Source organism: Lepidochelys olivacea (genome assembly GCF_965140295.1).
Source record: "Lepidochelys olivacea isolate rLepOli2 genome assembly, chromosome: 21".
In the NCBI taxonomy this organism is placed as follows: domain Eukaryota; kingdom Metazoa; phylum Chordata; order Testudines; family Cheloniidae; genus Lepidochelys; species Lepidochelys olivacea.
The window spans coordinates 6,107,542-6,124,486 of NC_140431.1; the positions used below are offsets into that span (position 1 = coordinate 6,107,542).

The 16,945-nt window shown below is 43.8% G+C and overlaps 2 protein-coding genes across 6 annotated transcripts in view; one reads left to right on the forward strand and one right to left on the reverse strand.

The window, feature by feature from the left end:
- SRGAP2 (SLIT-ROBO Rho GTPase activating protein 2) overlaps window positions 1–4,234 on the reverse strand; it is a 206,936-nt gene extending 202,702 nt beyond the window's left edge. For 3 of the 4 annotated variants that reach the window (XM_084611232.1, XM_084611230.1, XM_084611234.1), the window contains exons 1-2: window positions 4,161–4,234; window positions 1,051–1,584 (exon numbers count right to left, since the gene is read on the reverse strand). In XM_084611232.1, the coding sequence (XP_084467358.1) occupies window positions 1,051–1,117 (67 nt within the window). In that variant the 5' untranslated portion in view covers window positions 1,118–1,584; window positions 4,161–4,234. Of the gene's footprint in view, window positions 1–1,050; window positions 1,585–2,073; window positions 2,093–4,160 lie in introns of those variants that run through there. The other variant, XM_084611231.1, reaches the window with a different exon arrangement.
- A 226-nt stretch (window positions 4,235–4,460) lies between these two features.
- On the forward strand, window positions 4,461–16,342 carry FAM72A (family with sequence similarity 72 member A). Of its 2 annotated transcripts, none has more exons than XM_084611243.1 (5): window positions 4,461–4,563; window positions 5,040–5,257; window positions 11,258–11,335; window positions 12,706–12,830; window positions 13,867–16,342. In XM_084611243.1, exons 2-5 carry the CDS (start codon window positions 5,106–5,108, stop codon window positions 13,959–13,961), a joined length of 450 nt encoding a protein of 149 aa, XP_084467369.1. In that variant the 5' UTR covers window positions 4,461–4,563; window positions 5,040–5,105; the 3' UTR covers window positions 13,962–16,342. The 2 variants fall into 2 exon arrangements, with proteins under 2 accessions (XP_084467369.1, XP_084467370.1); XM_084611244.1 differs by having other exon boundaries at window positions 4,464–4,563; window positions 5,162–5,257.
- The last annotated feature ends 603 nt before the right edge of the window (window positions 16,343–16,945 follow it).

Here is a 16,945-nt window from a genome sequence, read left to right on the forward strand (position 1 = left end):
TGTATATATTATTTATAAAAATATATGTACACCTTGCAGTTCTTTTGCCTCCCATCCAGGGATCTCAAAGCATTAAAGCACTAATGAATTAAGCTTCACATACCCCTTTGAGGAGCAGCTCACACTTCACTATTTTACACAGACTCTTTTACCAAGAGACTTGCACCAGGTAACACAAATCTGTAACTATATCCAGAACCCCAAGGCCATCTCCCCCCGACTCCCCCCATACACACACACACTGTACCAAACAAGTTTTAGACAACAAGCTAAATGCAGTTTATTTCCCCACCAGCAACAATTTGCCAAGTCACAAGCACACAAGTATATTTTCCACAAAAATTATCTTTAACACTTTTATGCTTGTAAAGTTTTCAACACTAGCATTTCACCACCCTCTTTATCACCAAGGGCATATAATGTCCTGACCAAGCCTTAAGCTCATTTGCACCAACACCCCGCTCTCCTTTGGAATATATAAATAAAAGTTCTTGTCATTGCAAATGCCAATTACATTCAGAACAGCAGTCCAAATATGCACAGTAAGCGTAGGGTGTTCAAGTCAGGGCTGTATGAAGGAACACAGCGTGTGAAATTATTGAGTGGAAGCCTGAATATTATAGCTTTTTGGCACAGACAGCTATGAAGAGTTTATGTGAACAAGGGTTCACAATACTGGCAAGTGATACACTTTTTTCTGCTTCTATTGAGGTTTTTTAAAGATTCCCTAAGGGAAAAAGAAATTGAAAAGCTCTTCACTGCCTATCACATTTCAAACCTAACCATATTTTAAAGCATCCAGAAAAAGAAACCCATCTCTGTAAACTCAAGGATTTTCATACAGAAAAAAATTCCTTTCATTAGGTTACATTAAAATAACATGGACATACCCAGGAGTCCACCCTTACGAGGAAAAAAAAATTACTGCAAATCCCATACAAGATTGCACTGCAAATTCTTCTCCTTGTCCCCACCCAAATATCTAGTGCAAATGCCTGCATTACTGAGTCAAAACTGTAACAATACAGACGGATGTAAAATTATTCCTACCTTTGACCTGAGTATCATATTCAGCTATGATCTCCTTATCCTTTTTGAATTTAGCTGGCGACGTCATGTTTTTCCTTTCCAAAAAGATTAATCTCAGAACAGATCCACCAGAATGCAACAAATAAATGCAATTTTGTTTCTCCCAAAGAAATGCCTTGGTTTCTTGTCCTTCCCCCCTCACAACAAAAAAATCAGTCCATGGGAAGAGGGTGTGAGACGGAGTGCGGCAGCAGAAACATGCAGATGTTAGGAAATCAGCGGGTGGAAAAGGCAGTTTTGTTTCCCTGCACCAAAACCTTTATCAGCAACAGCAGCAAGCTTCAGCCCAGAGATCATGTAGCCCCCAAAGGCTTTTCCCGATTAACAACATTAATAGCACAGTCAGGGAGTGGAAGTCCTTCCGCACAACATGTTGTGTGTGGGTTTGGTTTGCCCCCTTTTTTTTTTTTAAAATAGGCTCAACGATGATGCACATAAAATCCCAAACGGGAGCAGAAATGAAGGATCAGATGTTTTCTTCTTTGGTTTTGTTGCCTGTAAATAGAAAAATATTTTTAAAAAAATTACACTGAGTTACAAGATGCAAGGAGAAAATTTGTGATTTCTGCTGTAGTACTGCAAATTCCTCTTTAAACTGCAGCATATTACTACATATGTGCATCACCCAGGTAAGCAAGATAAAATGCATGCATCATAGCAAGTACCCCCACCCCCAAAAAAATCTCATTGGGAGAGCTCAGTCCCCAGAGAAAAAGGGGTGGGAGTGAAAGGAAACTAGCCTGCACAAAAATCACTTCTCTAAATGAGCAAAACAGGGAGAAAGAGAGGTACTGGAGAAGCAGCAACATGATACACTGAAAAATTAGACTCAAATCCCTAAATTACACGAACTGCAGGAGCTCAAAAATGAATCCACAAACCATTTTGTAAACAAGATTAATCCCCTTTGGCATAGCTAAAACAGCAGCCTGTGATTCAACAGACGTGGCAGCTTTTTTTATTATACATTATTGTTATGATTACCACTGTTTGGTTCTCTCCCCCAGTCCAGAAATATAGGTATCTCCTCTAGACATCAAAGCAGATTTGGAGCCAGGGGAAATGCAGCCCAGCATGTGCAAGGCAGATGCAAATCTCCCAACAGGGGGAAGTCAGATCACAATTGGGGGGGGGAGGGGTTAGAAGTTATTCTGGGTAACAAATGTAAAAAATCTGGGAAATGTGCATTTTTTAAAAAGCCAACCAACAATTGGATCCACATCCAACATCCAGAGGAACAACGTGGCTAGCAGAGGGAAAGGATTACAGACTAGGGTTAGAGCATTTAAATGGAAACAAACAAACAAACAGAAAGAGTGTAGCTGGCTGCCCCCTTAGTTACGGAGGGAGTGGAAGATATTCCAAGCTGCTCTATGCCATTACTATCCACCCAGCTGGAAAGAGACTGCGCAAATACATATTTAAAACACTCCCAAAAATACATGGAGAAGCCACCGGAGCTCCCCCCAATGCTGACTGCAAAACCCTCTAGCACCTCGGGATCCTGGCTGCTGTAAATTCCATCGTATAAAAGGAGAGGGCCACTTGGCCCCCAAACCCCATTTGCTTTTCATTTCTGGAATGACGGGCCCAGCCCTGTATTCCCTTTCCTGCTGCTGATCGTAGCAGGGAGAAGAGATGGGGGTAGTGGGAAGAGTATTATGGGTTTGAAAGAGAATATTAAAGTCTGAGGAAAAGGGGAGATGAGCTCTGGGAATGAAGTGGGGGGAGAAGATGAGCTCCTAGAATGGGGAAGATGGGGGAAAATCAATCCTGGAGTGTGGGGTGAGGAAGGTTTGGGAGCTATACGGGGGCGGGGGCGGGGGATGTAGGCATGGGGGAATAATTGCTCCTTGAGTATTATGGACTGAAGGGGGAATTTTATGGGCCGGAAACTCTATCCTAAGAGAAGGGCTGTGCCGCGAGGGGGGTTACACAATTAGGGAGGACTATGCCGGGGGGTTACAATTGCAGGGAAACGGGGCTATGCCGCAGGGGAGTTACAATGGTGGGGGGGCAAAGGGGCTATATCGCGGGGGGGGTTGCAACTGGGGAGCGGCTGTGCCGGGGGTTACAGTTGGAGGGAAAGGGAAGCTATGCCTGGGGGGAAGGGTTTACAATTAGCGGAGAAGGGGGCTACGCCGCGGGGGGGGGGGGTTACAATTAGCGAAGCAGGGGGGCGATGCCGCGGGGGGGGTTACGGTTGGAGGGGAGAAGGGGGCCTATGCCGGGGGGTGCAATTAGCAGAGAAAGGGGCTATGCCGGGGGGGCGGTTACAGTTGGAGGGGAGGGGGGTATGCCAGGGGGTTACAATTCGCGAAGCAGGGGGGCGATGCCGCGGGGGGGTTACAGCTGGAGGGGAGAAGGGGGCTACGCCGCGGGGCGGGGTTGCAATTCGCGAAGAAGTGGGGCCAGGCCGCGGGGGGATTACAGTCAGAGGGGAGAAGGGGGGGCCACGCCGGGGGGGGAGGGGGCCGGGGTTGCAGTTAGCGGGGAGAAAGGGGGGCCACGCCGTGGGGGGGGGCCAGGGTTGCAGTTAGCCGGGAGAAGGGGGGGCCACGCCGGGGGGGGCCGGGGTTGCAGTTAGCCGGGAGAAGGGGGGCCACGCCGGGGGGGGGGCCGGGGTGGCAGTTAGCCGGGAGAAGGGGGGCCACGCCGGGGGGGGGGGCCGGGGTTGCAGTTAGCGGGGAGAAGGGGGGCCACGCCGGGGGGGGGGCCGGGGTTGCAGTTAGCGGGGAGAAGGGGGGCCACGCCGGGGGGGGGGCCGGGGTTGCAGTTAGGGGAGAAGGGGGGCTACGCCGGGGGGGGGGCCGGGGTTGCAGTTAGCGGGGAGAAGGGGGGCTATGGGGCTCTGCCTGCGAGAAGGGGCGGCGGGGGTGCTCTGGGCGAGCCAGGAGAGCGACCGGCTAGGGAGGAGCAATGGGCTTGCGGCGGCGGCAGCCGCTGCCGGCCACCGCGGGCTGGGGACTATGCGGGTCTCCCGGGGGGCTGGAGTATTATGGGCTGGGGCGCGCCCATGGTAGGGCGGAGGTCTGCGCGACACACGCCTCGGTCCCGGGCGGAGCTCGTACCTGCAGCGCGGCGCAGCCAGGTCCCCTCCTCCATGAGCCGAGGCGCTCCGGCTACGGCTCCCGCGGTCAGTTTCCTCCGCAGCGCGAGCTCGCCCACCCCGCCCCTTCGTCTGCCTCCCCCAATCAGCAGCTGGGAAGATTCAGAGTGACACTCCTCCTAACCAATAGCAGCGTTCTACTGTTTTCTCTGCCCCGCCTCTAGCTCACGGTTCCTCCAGTTAGGAGCGGAAGGGGCGGGGCCCTCGCGGCTCTGAGAGGCGGATCCTCCCAATCGGGCTCGAGGGGAGCGTTGGCTCTCTTCCAATGGGAAGCGAGGACAGCGATTCAAACGGAGTGTGACAGTTCTGAAGACAGGGGCTCGCTGGGGCCAGCCCGTTGGGGGTCTAACGGCAGCAGGGCTGACGTAGGTGGCTCAGCCGGCCCGGGGCAAAGAGAAAGGGGTCGGCCTCTGGGAGGGGCAGTAAGCAGGAGCTGTGGGGGTGGGGTAGCAGGGTGAGAGGGGGAGCCCAGGGCCCCCGCTGGTGGGGGGAAAGGAGGAGGGGGGAGGAAGACAAGACCCCCAGTAGAGAGGGCGGGGGGAAGGAAGGGGAGAGCATAAGGCCCCCAGTGGTAGGCAGGAGGGGGAGTACAGGGCCTGCAAGGGGGCGGGGGGTGTTGGAGCCTGGAAGGGGCAGCAGGGTGGGAAAGGGGAGTCCATCTCCAGGGCAAGGGAGGGGTGCAGCTATAGGGCTGTACCCTGAGGGAGGGGGCCGTGGGTGTGGGAAGAGCAGCTGAGGGGGCACAGTCCCTGGGGCAAGGAGCCTGAGAGGGGGAGCTGAAGAAGGGGGCGGGGGGGCGCTCGGTGCAGCTATGGGGGTCTGATGGTCAGTCTGCCCTCAGAGAAGCAAGGAGCACCCTCACCGCTCTCTGGGAAGAGGGGACGGACCCTTTGGGGCCAGAGCCATCATGTCCACGAGTGGCTGCACCTTCAAGGACAGGTGTGTGTCCCTGCTGTGCTGCAGATTCTGCCAGCAGGTGCTGAGCTCGCGGGGGATGAAGGCTGTGCTGCTGGCCAACACAGAGATTGACCTCTACTCCACCGACATCCCACCCACCAGGTAAGTCCTCTTCCTTTGCCACCTGCAGGCATCTCAACAGTGGACTAATGTCACAGTAGCCCCCAAAGACCTTAATCCGTAGGAATCCCCCATTGTGTTAGATACCAGGCAAATCAATAAGAAGGCCCAGTTCCTACTCCCCAGATCTCAATCTACTCCTTATAATTGTGTAGGGCAGGTAGGCAAGCAAGTATTAGTATTTCCATTTTACTGCAACAGGAACTGAGGAACAGTCCAAACACAGAATGGTATAGTACTTTAGAAAATACATATATACAAGCTGTAAATAATAAACAAGACTCATTTTTTCTCAGCTTTAAAATGTGAAGTTTTCTTGGTGTTTGGCTCTAAATATGTTCCTGTGACAATCACTGTAGGGTTGGATTTAACAGCCTTCTGGAAAGTAACTAGCCTTTAAACAGAAGTGAAAGTGACTTGAAAGTGTCAGTTTCACTCCTGTTTCAAGTCAGTATCTAGTTTATTTTTGTTTGTAGTAGGGTAACCCTCCAGGCAGGTGCAGTATAAACTCTGGGGGCCTTGCCCCAGACTAGTGGGATGTTTCCAACACATAAATGACCTATTCCAAGCTTAGTGAACCGTAAATAAGTAAGTAGTGTAAATGATAGAAAAATCTGGATTACTTTCTACAATTGTTGTTCAAGAGTTAGTAACAAAGTAAGAATATACAGTAAAATTATTTTAAACCTAACCCATGTCCCTTAAGTGATTTGCCACAAGATGTCAGAAAGTGTTAGTATTAGATCGAGAAATGCATCTCAGCCCTGATCCTATTCTGCTACTCTACCCTTAAGGCCACACACTCTCCCCCCTAGTAACTGTGATCAGTGGTTCTGAACCAGGGGGTATGTCAACTCATCTAGATATTTGCCTGGTTTTACAGCAGGCAACATAAAAAGCACTAGCAAGGTCAGTACAAACTAAAATTTCGTATGGACAATGACTTGTTTATATTGCTCTATATACTATACACTGAAATGTAAGTACAATATTTATATTCCAATTGATTTCATAATTCTATGGTAAAAATGAAAAAGTAAGCAATTTTTCAGTAATAGTGTGCTTTGTCACTTTTGTATTTTTGTGTCTGATTCTGTGAGCAACTAGTTTTTAAGTGAGGTGAAACTTGGTGGTACACAAGACAAATCAGACTCCTAAAAGGGGTACAGTAGTCGGGAAAGGTTTAGAGCCACTGATTTAGATGATGGATAATAAGATTGTTCATTGGCATATCTTGAACGTACATCCAGCCTGACAAAAATAAATGTGGGTTTTTCAGTGTAAAAACGTCACTACGATCAAATACAGCTACTTTCTCTGTTTCAGTCAAATTTGTTTATTTTATGGATACAAACATGTTTTTGCTCTTAATGGTGCAGGAACCAATATCAATCAAGGAAAGCAAGCTGTATTCTGTTTGGCCTCATAGATCAACAGAATTGTTGAGTGCATTAACTGGTGAAGATGAAAGAAGCAAAAAGAACCCAATTTGGCTTTCATGGTTAAGCAAGGACAAGAATTAAAGAAGAAGAAAAAAAAAATCTTTCTTGTTAATTGATCAAATGTAAGCTGGAGTCAGAGGATGAGTAACTATGGGAAAGCAATATTTACATATTAAATAGTAAATTAAATATTCAGAATGTAAATTACAAAGTGTTAATCTGTAAGCACGAGTTAAAAGGAGATAAACTAAGATGGGCTAAAATTTAATTAAAAAACAACAACAAAGGTTCATTTTTTTAAACACATTCTAATCACTAAGCCATTGTTCTGTGGTCTCATTTGAGATTTACAATAGACACCTCGTTCCTGGCACAGATGTTCTAAACTGGTGTAAAATGTCTTTCATACAATGCTAGTTGTCAAATGTGAGTTAAAGTGATCTGTGTGGTTACAAATGTAATCCACAGTTTTAGTGTACAATAAAAACATATTATCTACAAAAATGAGTTTATGAAAGTCAGTAAACCACGTTTCAGTATGAAGTTAAAATAGCGATCTGTGTTTTAGTGACTCAGGAAATGATTTCTTGGTATGTGATTTCCTGATACTGTAATAATTGATTTTATGGCAAATGATGGTTGGTCGGGGCTGAGTGGTTAGAGTTGGAGCTAATGTATTGAGGATCTAAATTATAAGAATAAATCAAAATAGGAAACATGCAGATTCTTAAGTAAACTTATATCTCTGCATACAGGGCAGAAGGTCAACTCTCAGGACTGTTTTTTTCCACCCATTAACAGAATGAATGGAAGCACTCATGTTGGACATGGAGCACTCAACCCGGTACATACCAAGTTATGTAAACAAATTGCCCCTTTTCTCACAAAGTCTGTACCTACATTACCATTGATGCCGTTCTAACAGTGGAAATACTAGTGTGAACCAGCTGTTGGCATTCTACCTACCATCTCATCTAACATAGCTTAAAGCAGGGTCTGCACAACACTACAGTTGAAATGCCAGTGGCTGCCTACACTAGTGCTCCAACTGGTGGGAAAACTAGGAAGGATCGCCAAGTCAAAGAAAGTTGTAAAATAGGAAAGATCAGTTTGCTTTGAAAATATTATTTTGTTCCCATTTACAAAAACAGAACCAATTAAAAATGACAGGAGTTGACAAAGCTTATCTACCTAAGATCTACCATAGAAACCCTATTACAGAAGAGTATTTGACAATATTAGTTTGCTCTTAACAGCTTTTCTACAGAGGAGCTCAAAAGACATTAAAAACAGACAGCCTCACAGAAGATGGGTTGAGGCAACACCTGATTTAGATAATACTATCCTACTTTCCAGAAGAAGAAACTGACACACAGATGTTAAGTCTGACAATGGCCTTGTCTGCACTAGGAAATTGACCCAATGCTAAAGCTGGCTATGTCCATAGTAAGGAACTATAGAAGAAGTTATCCACCAGAGCTACCACAATTGTAGCTGGGAGTCCTGATGTAGACAAAGTGCTACCAGCCTCTACCATCACCAGCTTTGAAGGTATGTCTACACAGCAAAAGCTAGCATGGGCTAGTCTGTCCAAGCTAACTTGAATCCAGCTAGCATGGGTAATAATAGAAGTGCAGCCAGCACAGCACAGGTTTCACTGTGTGCTACCAAGCTGAGTATGCACTACAAAAGACGCACTGAAAGTGTACCTCAAGAAAACTGATGTGGACATCACAAACTGGGAGAAGCAAGCCACCAACCGACCCCCGTAGCACCACATCCTCCATCAAGCAATAGGTCGCTTTGAGGAGAAGTGCCTTGCTCTCAAACCTGAAAAGAGAAAGAAGGAAGGAAAAAAGAAAGAACTTTCTCCCAGCAGGCAGTTGGCCTGCCAGGAAATGTCTGTACCTATTGCGGCAGATCTGTGATTCCAGGATTGGACTCCTGAGTCATCTCAGGACCCATATGTAAATCTGTAGTAGAGATCATCCTTGAATCAAGGGGTCGCCGATGATGATGTTCATGATGCATCCCAGACTTGCACTACCCGCACAGAAGCCTGACTGTGGTGTCTTCGCTATTATTATTTCCTGGGTTAGCTGGATTCAAGATACCCGTGCACAGCATTTTCTTTGTTAGACAGCTTAAGTGAGAGTGGTAAAAATGCTGGACACTTGTTGCAACCCAACCACTACTGAAAGCCCTACTGTAAAGAACACTGATTCCCTACAGACAAAGATGTAGGGTGTCTGCAACGAGCATAGTGAAAGGGTACTGAAAATGGTTTAACTGCAAGTGCACAGACAGAACTAAATCAAATCACCTACCATTTCTGAAACTGTGTTGAACATAGTTTGAACCTGTTCACCCTTGCAGTTAAACTACGTCTTGCTCTAGGTCAGCAGTACGTATTGCCTATGACACCCATTGTAAATAGGCAAGTTTCTTAATGTAGATATAGATAGTGAGTTGCTAACTGAACCCAATGGTAACGGAGTTCAATCCCTGTATAAAAAGACTAATTATCACCTCTAAGTACTAGTGAGAGGCCCAGTTCCCTTGTGGTCTAGTTAAAATGGTTAGCTCTGGACTGACTGACTGCTTGGAACTGGGACAACAACAAAGCAGCTCTTGAGCCTTGCTGATGTTTACCTCTGTGGGCCAGTTCATTGAGTTGCATAAAACCAAACCACACTCATAGTCTGAAACAATTCAGAAGAAGTTAGCCATCATCCTCAGGTAAAGTAGGAAAAATTAAATATATAGAGCAAAGCCATTAAAGGGACTTTGTCAGCTAGCTTGTAACTTTATTTTCTGCCAGTGTGTAATATTTTTAGAAGCTTAAAGAGGTAAATAAGCCTACTCTAAAATTAAGTTTCAATTACTGTCATGGATTTTTAAAACAGAATCTGATGGGCACTTCCCACCAGATCACACTAATTTCAGGTGGTCAGATTTGGTCTAAAGCACTCAATTATGCTTCATTTTTAATTACTCTCCTAAGAGGAATCTACCTGACCGCAGATTCTGCTGGGATTATAGTGTGCACATATAGGGGAGTTGCAGATCCCATCAACCACTTACGAACCTCAGCTGCTAAAAGTTTCACGGGTGATCCTTTAAGTCTCTCTATAGTAGTAAATGCCCATACTATAGGCCTGAGGAGAAACCCTCATTGGCCATCAAAAAGATTGTAGAATTAAAAAGGATATTGCTACATGTATAACCTGGTGAAGTGGAGTGTGCCTCAGGACAGTGCCTGGATTGGTCTCACAGTGGACAAACTTCAAGTATGGAGAAAAAGCACTTAGTGGAATAAGATCTTCAAAAAAAATTAGCACTATTTTGTTTTATAGCACCGATGACTAACTCAGTGCAACAGAGTATAGCTAACAGAGTATAGAATTGCTTGGGATAGTGTCATCTTGAGATTCTTGTGAGCAATGCCTTTTGGTCATTGACTTGACTTGATAAAAATGACCATCACATTGGGTGCTTTTATTCCTTTCTATGTAGCAACCAGTTCCAGGAAGTAATCCAGTTTTAGTTTATTGGTGTGATAACTGGAGATATGCAATTAAGTGACTACGCAGTAGTGTAATGTTCAGCATCGTTCGTACTATTCCTCACGTGGTTTGTGATGAGTTTAACTTTGATGCTCTTCAAGGTTGTGTTGAAAGTATCTTTATTCTACCCCCCTCTGCCTCTTTTGCTATTTAATGGTGCCCTCAAATACCTGCTTTACACTAATGGTCTGCTATTCTTCCTCTTACTCCGTGAAGTGAAGAGAGTCAGCTATGTGAATATTTGAAGTACATTCACTTAGCATTGGGATTCAGCTGAAATCTGTGTTGAGCAGATGACCCTAGACCATTGAGTATTATGGTACGCTACTGGACAACTAGAGGTGAGCTGTTGAGGAAGCATTGTAAGAGGCAGGGAGCACTATCTCTCAGCTCACAAATTTGACATCTGCCTGCTTTCCTGGCCTTAGTGTAAGAATAGGGATTGTATAATCAAAAGCTGAGACTTTTTTTTAATTGCTGCTGGGACTGACCTGCGGTTCCTTCAATAGCATTTTGTACTCTTAAGCTGGAATTTAGGTATGCAGTCCTAAGCTCGACAACCAGCATCCTTGGCCAGCAAAAGTATTATGTAGCGGATATCCCTCTCAGTCCTTGAGCTGTATGAACCACTGCCACCTCCGCTCAAGAGGGGAAGGGTGGTCCCAACAGAATCTTCTTTAGAACCCAAGCAACCAAATATACTAAAGCAGTGCTCCTGGTGGAAGGTAGCAGGTTCCTGAAAGCTAGCATGTGTGCACTGTGATGCTGGCTGAGGGTTTGCTGGTGGAATATATAGGAATCTTTTCTATCTTGATACTAGTTTGCTTGGTGATTGTGAATGGAAATAGAAAAGTAAGAAATTCAAACACCTAACACTGGTTTGTTGGAATTCTAGCTTACCGCAAAAGCAAGTGGCTGGGTGAAGTTATGTTAAATGTCTAAACTATTCCTGTGACGAATTTTTTCCCCTCCAGTACGGTTGACTTCATTGGAAGCTGCTATTTCACTGACATCTGCAAATGCAAACTGAAGAACGTTGCATGCTTAAAATGGTAAGTAATATTTCAATGTGACTCGTAATCATACAAGCACCTGCTCCACAATGCATGTGCTGCAGCAACAACATTGCAACCTCTCATTACTGGCCACTAAAGTTGTCACAAATTAAATGAATTTGATATAACATTGCTCAGTGGAAACTTGGCCCCGCTACCTTTGGACATGACTGTTAGTCTGTCATTGTAGAAGTCCCTAGCAGAAATGCACGGAAGAATGTGTATCAAGACTAAGGTGGGGTTCTATAGGAAACTTGCATAACACTGACTCCAGAGAGACTGCTTCAGTATTGATTTGAGATAGCTGTGTGAATAAAGTCACAAAGAAATGCAGTTACTCATATCTTCCACTTTACTAAAACAGATACAGTAGAGAATTCCTATTTTATGAACTAATTGGGGATTCAGGAGTTCATAAAATTGAACATCTCAGTTACAGTAGGTTTGTATAAGAGGCTCATAAAATTGAGGTTCTGCTGTAACAGAACATGCTGTTGGCAGACCTACTCTTCACTAGCGGATGGAAAAAATTAACATGAAAGTTCCTGGAGCTTGTTGTTTGTTTTTATTAATGCCCGATACTTAAAATACTGTTCCTTTTTTTTGAAAAAAAAGCTAAACTGCTCAAAAGGATCACTTGTCTACTTTATGCCTAAAATTTCAGTTTGCTCAGATCTGAGCTTGGATGGGAAAGTTCTTGGACTAAAAATAACAAGGTGGGTTTTTTTTGAGACTTGGCTAGCAAGGAATTCTGGTTTGTCTAGATGCTGAAATAGAAAGCACACACTTTCTTCTGGGTGTGCTACTGGGAGTGAAAGGAATCTACTATAGGTAAATTAATTAGGCTATAATCTGTTCCTACTCAAACCCTTAATTTCCATTTATTTCAGTGGAGCAGAATCAGGCTCATATATATGCCAACCTAATTACTTAGCTTTTATCAGGTCCTATTGTACCATCAGTTTTAAGGAGAACTCTCCATTGATTTCACAGGGGAGTTCTATTTTACAAATGAACAATCAGATTCCATGATAGATACAACAAATTTCACTGACTTAAGATAAAAGTACACTCAGGTAACAGACAGAATTTGGTTCTCTGCAATAAGACAAGACTCCCTGTATAAGAAACATAAATCTTGTGCAACTCCACACACACACTCTCTCTAAGTAAATATATTCAGACACTTTTTGTACCATTGTTTAAAAACTCACCATTAATTTTCCCCAGATAAGAACATTATATACCAATTTGCCTGCTAAAGTGGTTAGATCCAATTTAACATTAAGCTGAGTTGGTTCTTCATTGCAAACTGGCTTTCATCCACGAACTTACATGATCATTATTTTGTTTGTTTGCTGTTCTAGTGGCAATGTTGTAGGTTACCATGTGATTGCTCCATGCAAACCTTGCCTGCTGTCCTGTAACAATGGACATTTCTGGATGTTTCACAGCCAAGCAGTCTTTGGTATGAACAGACTAGACTCATCTGGTAAGGAACTCTTTTTATTCTGAACAGGGAAGTTCTATTTAACTCACAGGAGAGTTAACTGGCAACTCCCCTCCACCCCAATAGCAAGGTGTCTCAAAGCATATGCAGTTTACTTAAGGTATATAGCGAGTCTATACTGAGTTGCCTTTCCAGCAGAGAGGCTTGTGAGGAAGGAATGCTCTATGAGGAAACTGTTCATGTCACCTGGAGCTTAAAGTATCTAACATGCTATATCAGGCTACCTCAACTTTGTGTGGCTTTATTAAAAAAAAAAAAAAAAAGTCACTGGGCTGTAAGATTAATTGGTCAGAAAATTTACTCTAACCTCTTGCTGATGGGAATCAGGATTTTCTGAGGCAATATTGTTATGCAAACTGCACAAATACAAGTGGTGTAAACGCAGAGCCACAGGATACTATTTATAGTAGTGTGTGTAGCTTCACTGTGCTATTAAGCAACCTCCACTGACTGGTCATTCTGAGCTGAGCTGTGTTGTCACTGTGACCCTGGATAACTTTCTCTGTTGATCCCCATTACCTTAGGCTGAGGTTACAACCAATATTTGCTCTTACTATTCAGTTTGCTTGAGCTCCTTTTAAACAACTACTTGACACACAAACTAGAAGTATCTAGCAATATCAGTCCTTCTGGGTCCTTCCCAAAGTATGTGGCCTTTTACTAGATCATCTATGTTTCTGTTTCTCATACACAAGATTAGTTAGTTTAAACACTTTTACAGTGTCATCTGTGCCTCAAACCAACACAATTAATGTAACCCAGCCATAAGGGGATTTACCAATAGCTACATGATTATTTCATATTACTCTTCATACAGGACTTGCTACTATCGTGCAGTTCAAAAGGATATTTCTAGAGATCCTTTTTGAATAAAAATAGAAAATAACCTACAGCTGGGCAATGTTGTCTTAGTTCATCTAATAGGTTTTGCAAGAGCCATTCATTTTGTGGCAATGAATGCAGTTCTTAGTCTTAGGGGTCAGAATACAAATTAAGTTATTTACAATCCTTCTTCCAGGTGTGAATTTACTGCTTTGGGGCAACTTACCAGATTTGGAGGAAAGCACTGATGAAGACATGTCTGGCATCTCTGAGGAGGAGTATATCAGATAAATATTATCAGCAGTGTGCATCACAGTGTATTCCCTCATTACCTTGTATTGCAGCTTTCTTCCTACTGTCTTAATGTACAAACTCAAGCAATACAGTAAACAGGAAGGCTGGCAAACCGTTTTCCAAAAAGGGTAGAAGCTGTCTTAGTCCAATGTAACATACCTTATAAGAATCCCTCTCAGCTTTAAAATGCGCCTATCTGAAAAATGAATGGCATACAGATGGCCACTGCCTCTGGTTTTAGGCCTATTTTGTTCTTATAGTTCTAAGTCTTAACAGCTGCAGGTAAGGAAAACACAGGCTTTGACACTTCAAGTGCCAGCTGCTGCCTGTTTTTCCTTCCTAAATAACAGCTCAGTTGTGGATCAAAAGTCTTGGCATCACTGAAAGGAATTTAATTTTTACCTCGAGTGTAGTGCTATTGAGGAATAGTTACTCTGGGTGAGCTGTGACATTATGAAGAGAATTCTATGGGCTTCAGTTAAGCTTCCTTCTGGACTCTGCCTTTTCTCTCTTCCCATTCCACCCATAGCCAGGAAGGCAGTATGTGCACAGCCTCCTTTGAGGCCACAATCAATGCTGTTGAAAGAGTGGGCCAGCAGGGATTGCTGAAACTGTACAGCTGTCTGTCTTCATCCTGCTTTGGAGTTGTTTGCTTGTGAAACCACTAGGGAGATGAGCGTTGGAATGCTCCTGAACCTGGGTTTCTCGCCTGAGTTTTTTCACAGCGTAATAAGTACTTGGTTCTGCTAAACGAAACTGCATAAGAAATTTATAGAGTGACTTTTGCTGCCAGCAAACAGAATGGCTGACAAATGGTAAATAATGAAGTATGCTGGGAACTGGCACACTTCCCTGCTTTAAATGGACATGGATCACATTCAATGAAATATTAGCATAACTATTCTTAATTAATGTTACATAAGTTAGGGAAACTCCTCTTTCTCTGTAGAAGTCTCCCTATTGTGGTGAAAAACTGAAAGAGGGAGAAAAGGCATAGTTTCCAAGCAAAATAATCTGTAATTATGTTTGTATATTTCGTCAGTATTAAATGAGATGAGCAGTAAGTATGATGCTGGAGTAGCGTGTGACAAGTTTAGGGTCAGATTCAATAAAATCTCTGTCTGGCTTCTGTGCTGCTGGAAGGTGGGTAATCCCCGCAGAGTCGGTAGTAGAAGGTGGCATGGTGCCTTTTGGAAAGGAGGCAGCCAGACATAGTGTGGAGTGAAATCTGGCTTCAAGAGTACTGTTCTGCTTGCAGCTACAAAGTAACTGCTTCAGCAAGTTTACATTCTCAAATGAAAAGTTTTCTTGTTTCTAAGGATAGGAGGGTCTAAGAGAATAACTTTGTAAAGAAAAAACATCTGAACAATAACTTTTAAAAAGGTAAACATTTACTTCAGAACACAAATATTCTATTTAATGGGAAGATTTCTGAAGGGACTTATTTTACATTTATGTAAACAGGGCTCTAGCTAGATAGTGCTTTATATGCCAATTACAGACTTTCAGAGCTTTTCAGAAATGCCTAAGTGACTTACCAGAAATATCATCAATAGTGGAGCATAAGAACAGCCATACTGGGTCAGACAATGGTCTATCTAGCCAGTATCCTGTCTTCCGCCAGTAGCCGATGCCAGGTGCTTCAAAGGGAATGAACAGAACAGGCAGTCAGAGTGATCCATCCCCTGTCGTGCACTCACAGCTTCTTGGAAAGTCAAGGAGACTTGTGCTCCTGCAGCACTTGGTAAAACCCTACCCATAGTCCCTAAGCTGAAGAACCAACAGAGTAAGTCTGCAGATCTGCACTGAGCTCCATGTGGGTAGACTCCTCTTCATTTATTTGGGCTCTGTGAGCATCAGGACAGTGCTCATTGTGCAAAACCTCTTAGGTTCTGATCCTACAAAGGACTGCCTTGGAAATCTGTGTGTTAAATGAGTTTTTTATCTCAAACAGGCACCCTGCTCCCTGTAACAAGCCCCTAACACAAAGCTCATTGATGTTTTGCAGAAACCAAAGCATTTCATTCATAAACCACATGTATACTTGGTACATCTGGTTAGCTGAAGATACTTGAAAGATGCATTTATAAAATACAAAAGTGAAGTAGTGCATGATAAGGTAGGGTGGATTTCCTGAATCGTACTGAAAGCAACTCCAAGATTGATATCAAGATTAACATTTTGTATATTCTCCATTAGGCTCTGAAAAGATGCAGTGAAGGCAGACTCTTTTGTTTTAGTACTTTACTGTATTTATTCTCAACTGGTGTTACTCCCTCTTCTTCTGTGTTGGCTAAAGTGTGTATTTGCTGTTTTTCTGTATTTGGATGTCTGTTATGACTGTGTGCTGTCTACACGTGCATCAAATAAAAGTTGATTTATAACACATTCTCCTGGGGGATATATTAAGTGCACATTATGTAGCTGGGGGATTGTCTAACTTAAGAATACATCTGTAGTGATTAGGTAACAAAAATAACTAAACCACACATTATAGGTTTCAGCGTAGCAGCCGTGTTAGTCTGTATCCGCAGAAAGAAAAGGAGTACTTGTGGTACCCTAGAGACTAACAAATTTATTTGAGCATAAGCTTTCGTGAGCTACAGCTCGCTTCATCGGCTGCATGTCATTATAGCCATGATAACACATTATAGCTAACTCAGCTCATTTGAAATCTTCCCTACTATATACAGACAGTAATGGCCCAATTTTTAGAGAAACTGAGCACCCATTGTTCCAGTTAAAGTCAAAGTGAGCTACCAGCTGCTTAGCACCTTGTCTCTCTGACCAAGGGAAGTTAGTCCAATAAAAAAATGTGTCTCTAATATCCTGGGACCGACACTGCTACAACACTACTGCATACTTCAAGGGTTAGACCCTCCACAGGACTCATAAGATTGGGCATACTGGGTCAGACCAAAGGTCCATCCAGCTCAGTATCCTCTCTACTGACCGTGGCCAATGCCAGGTGCCCCGGAGGG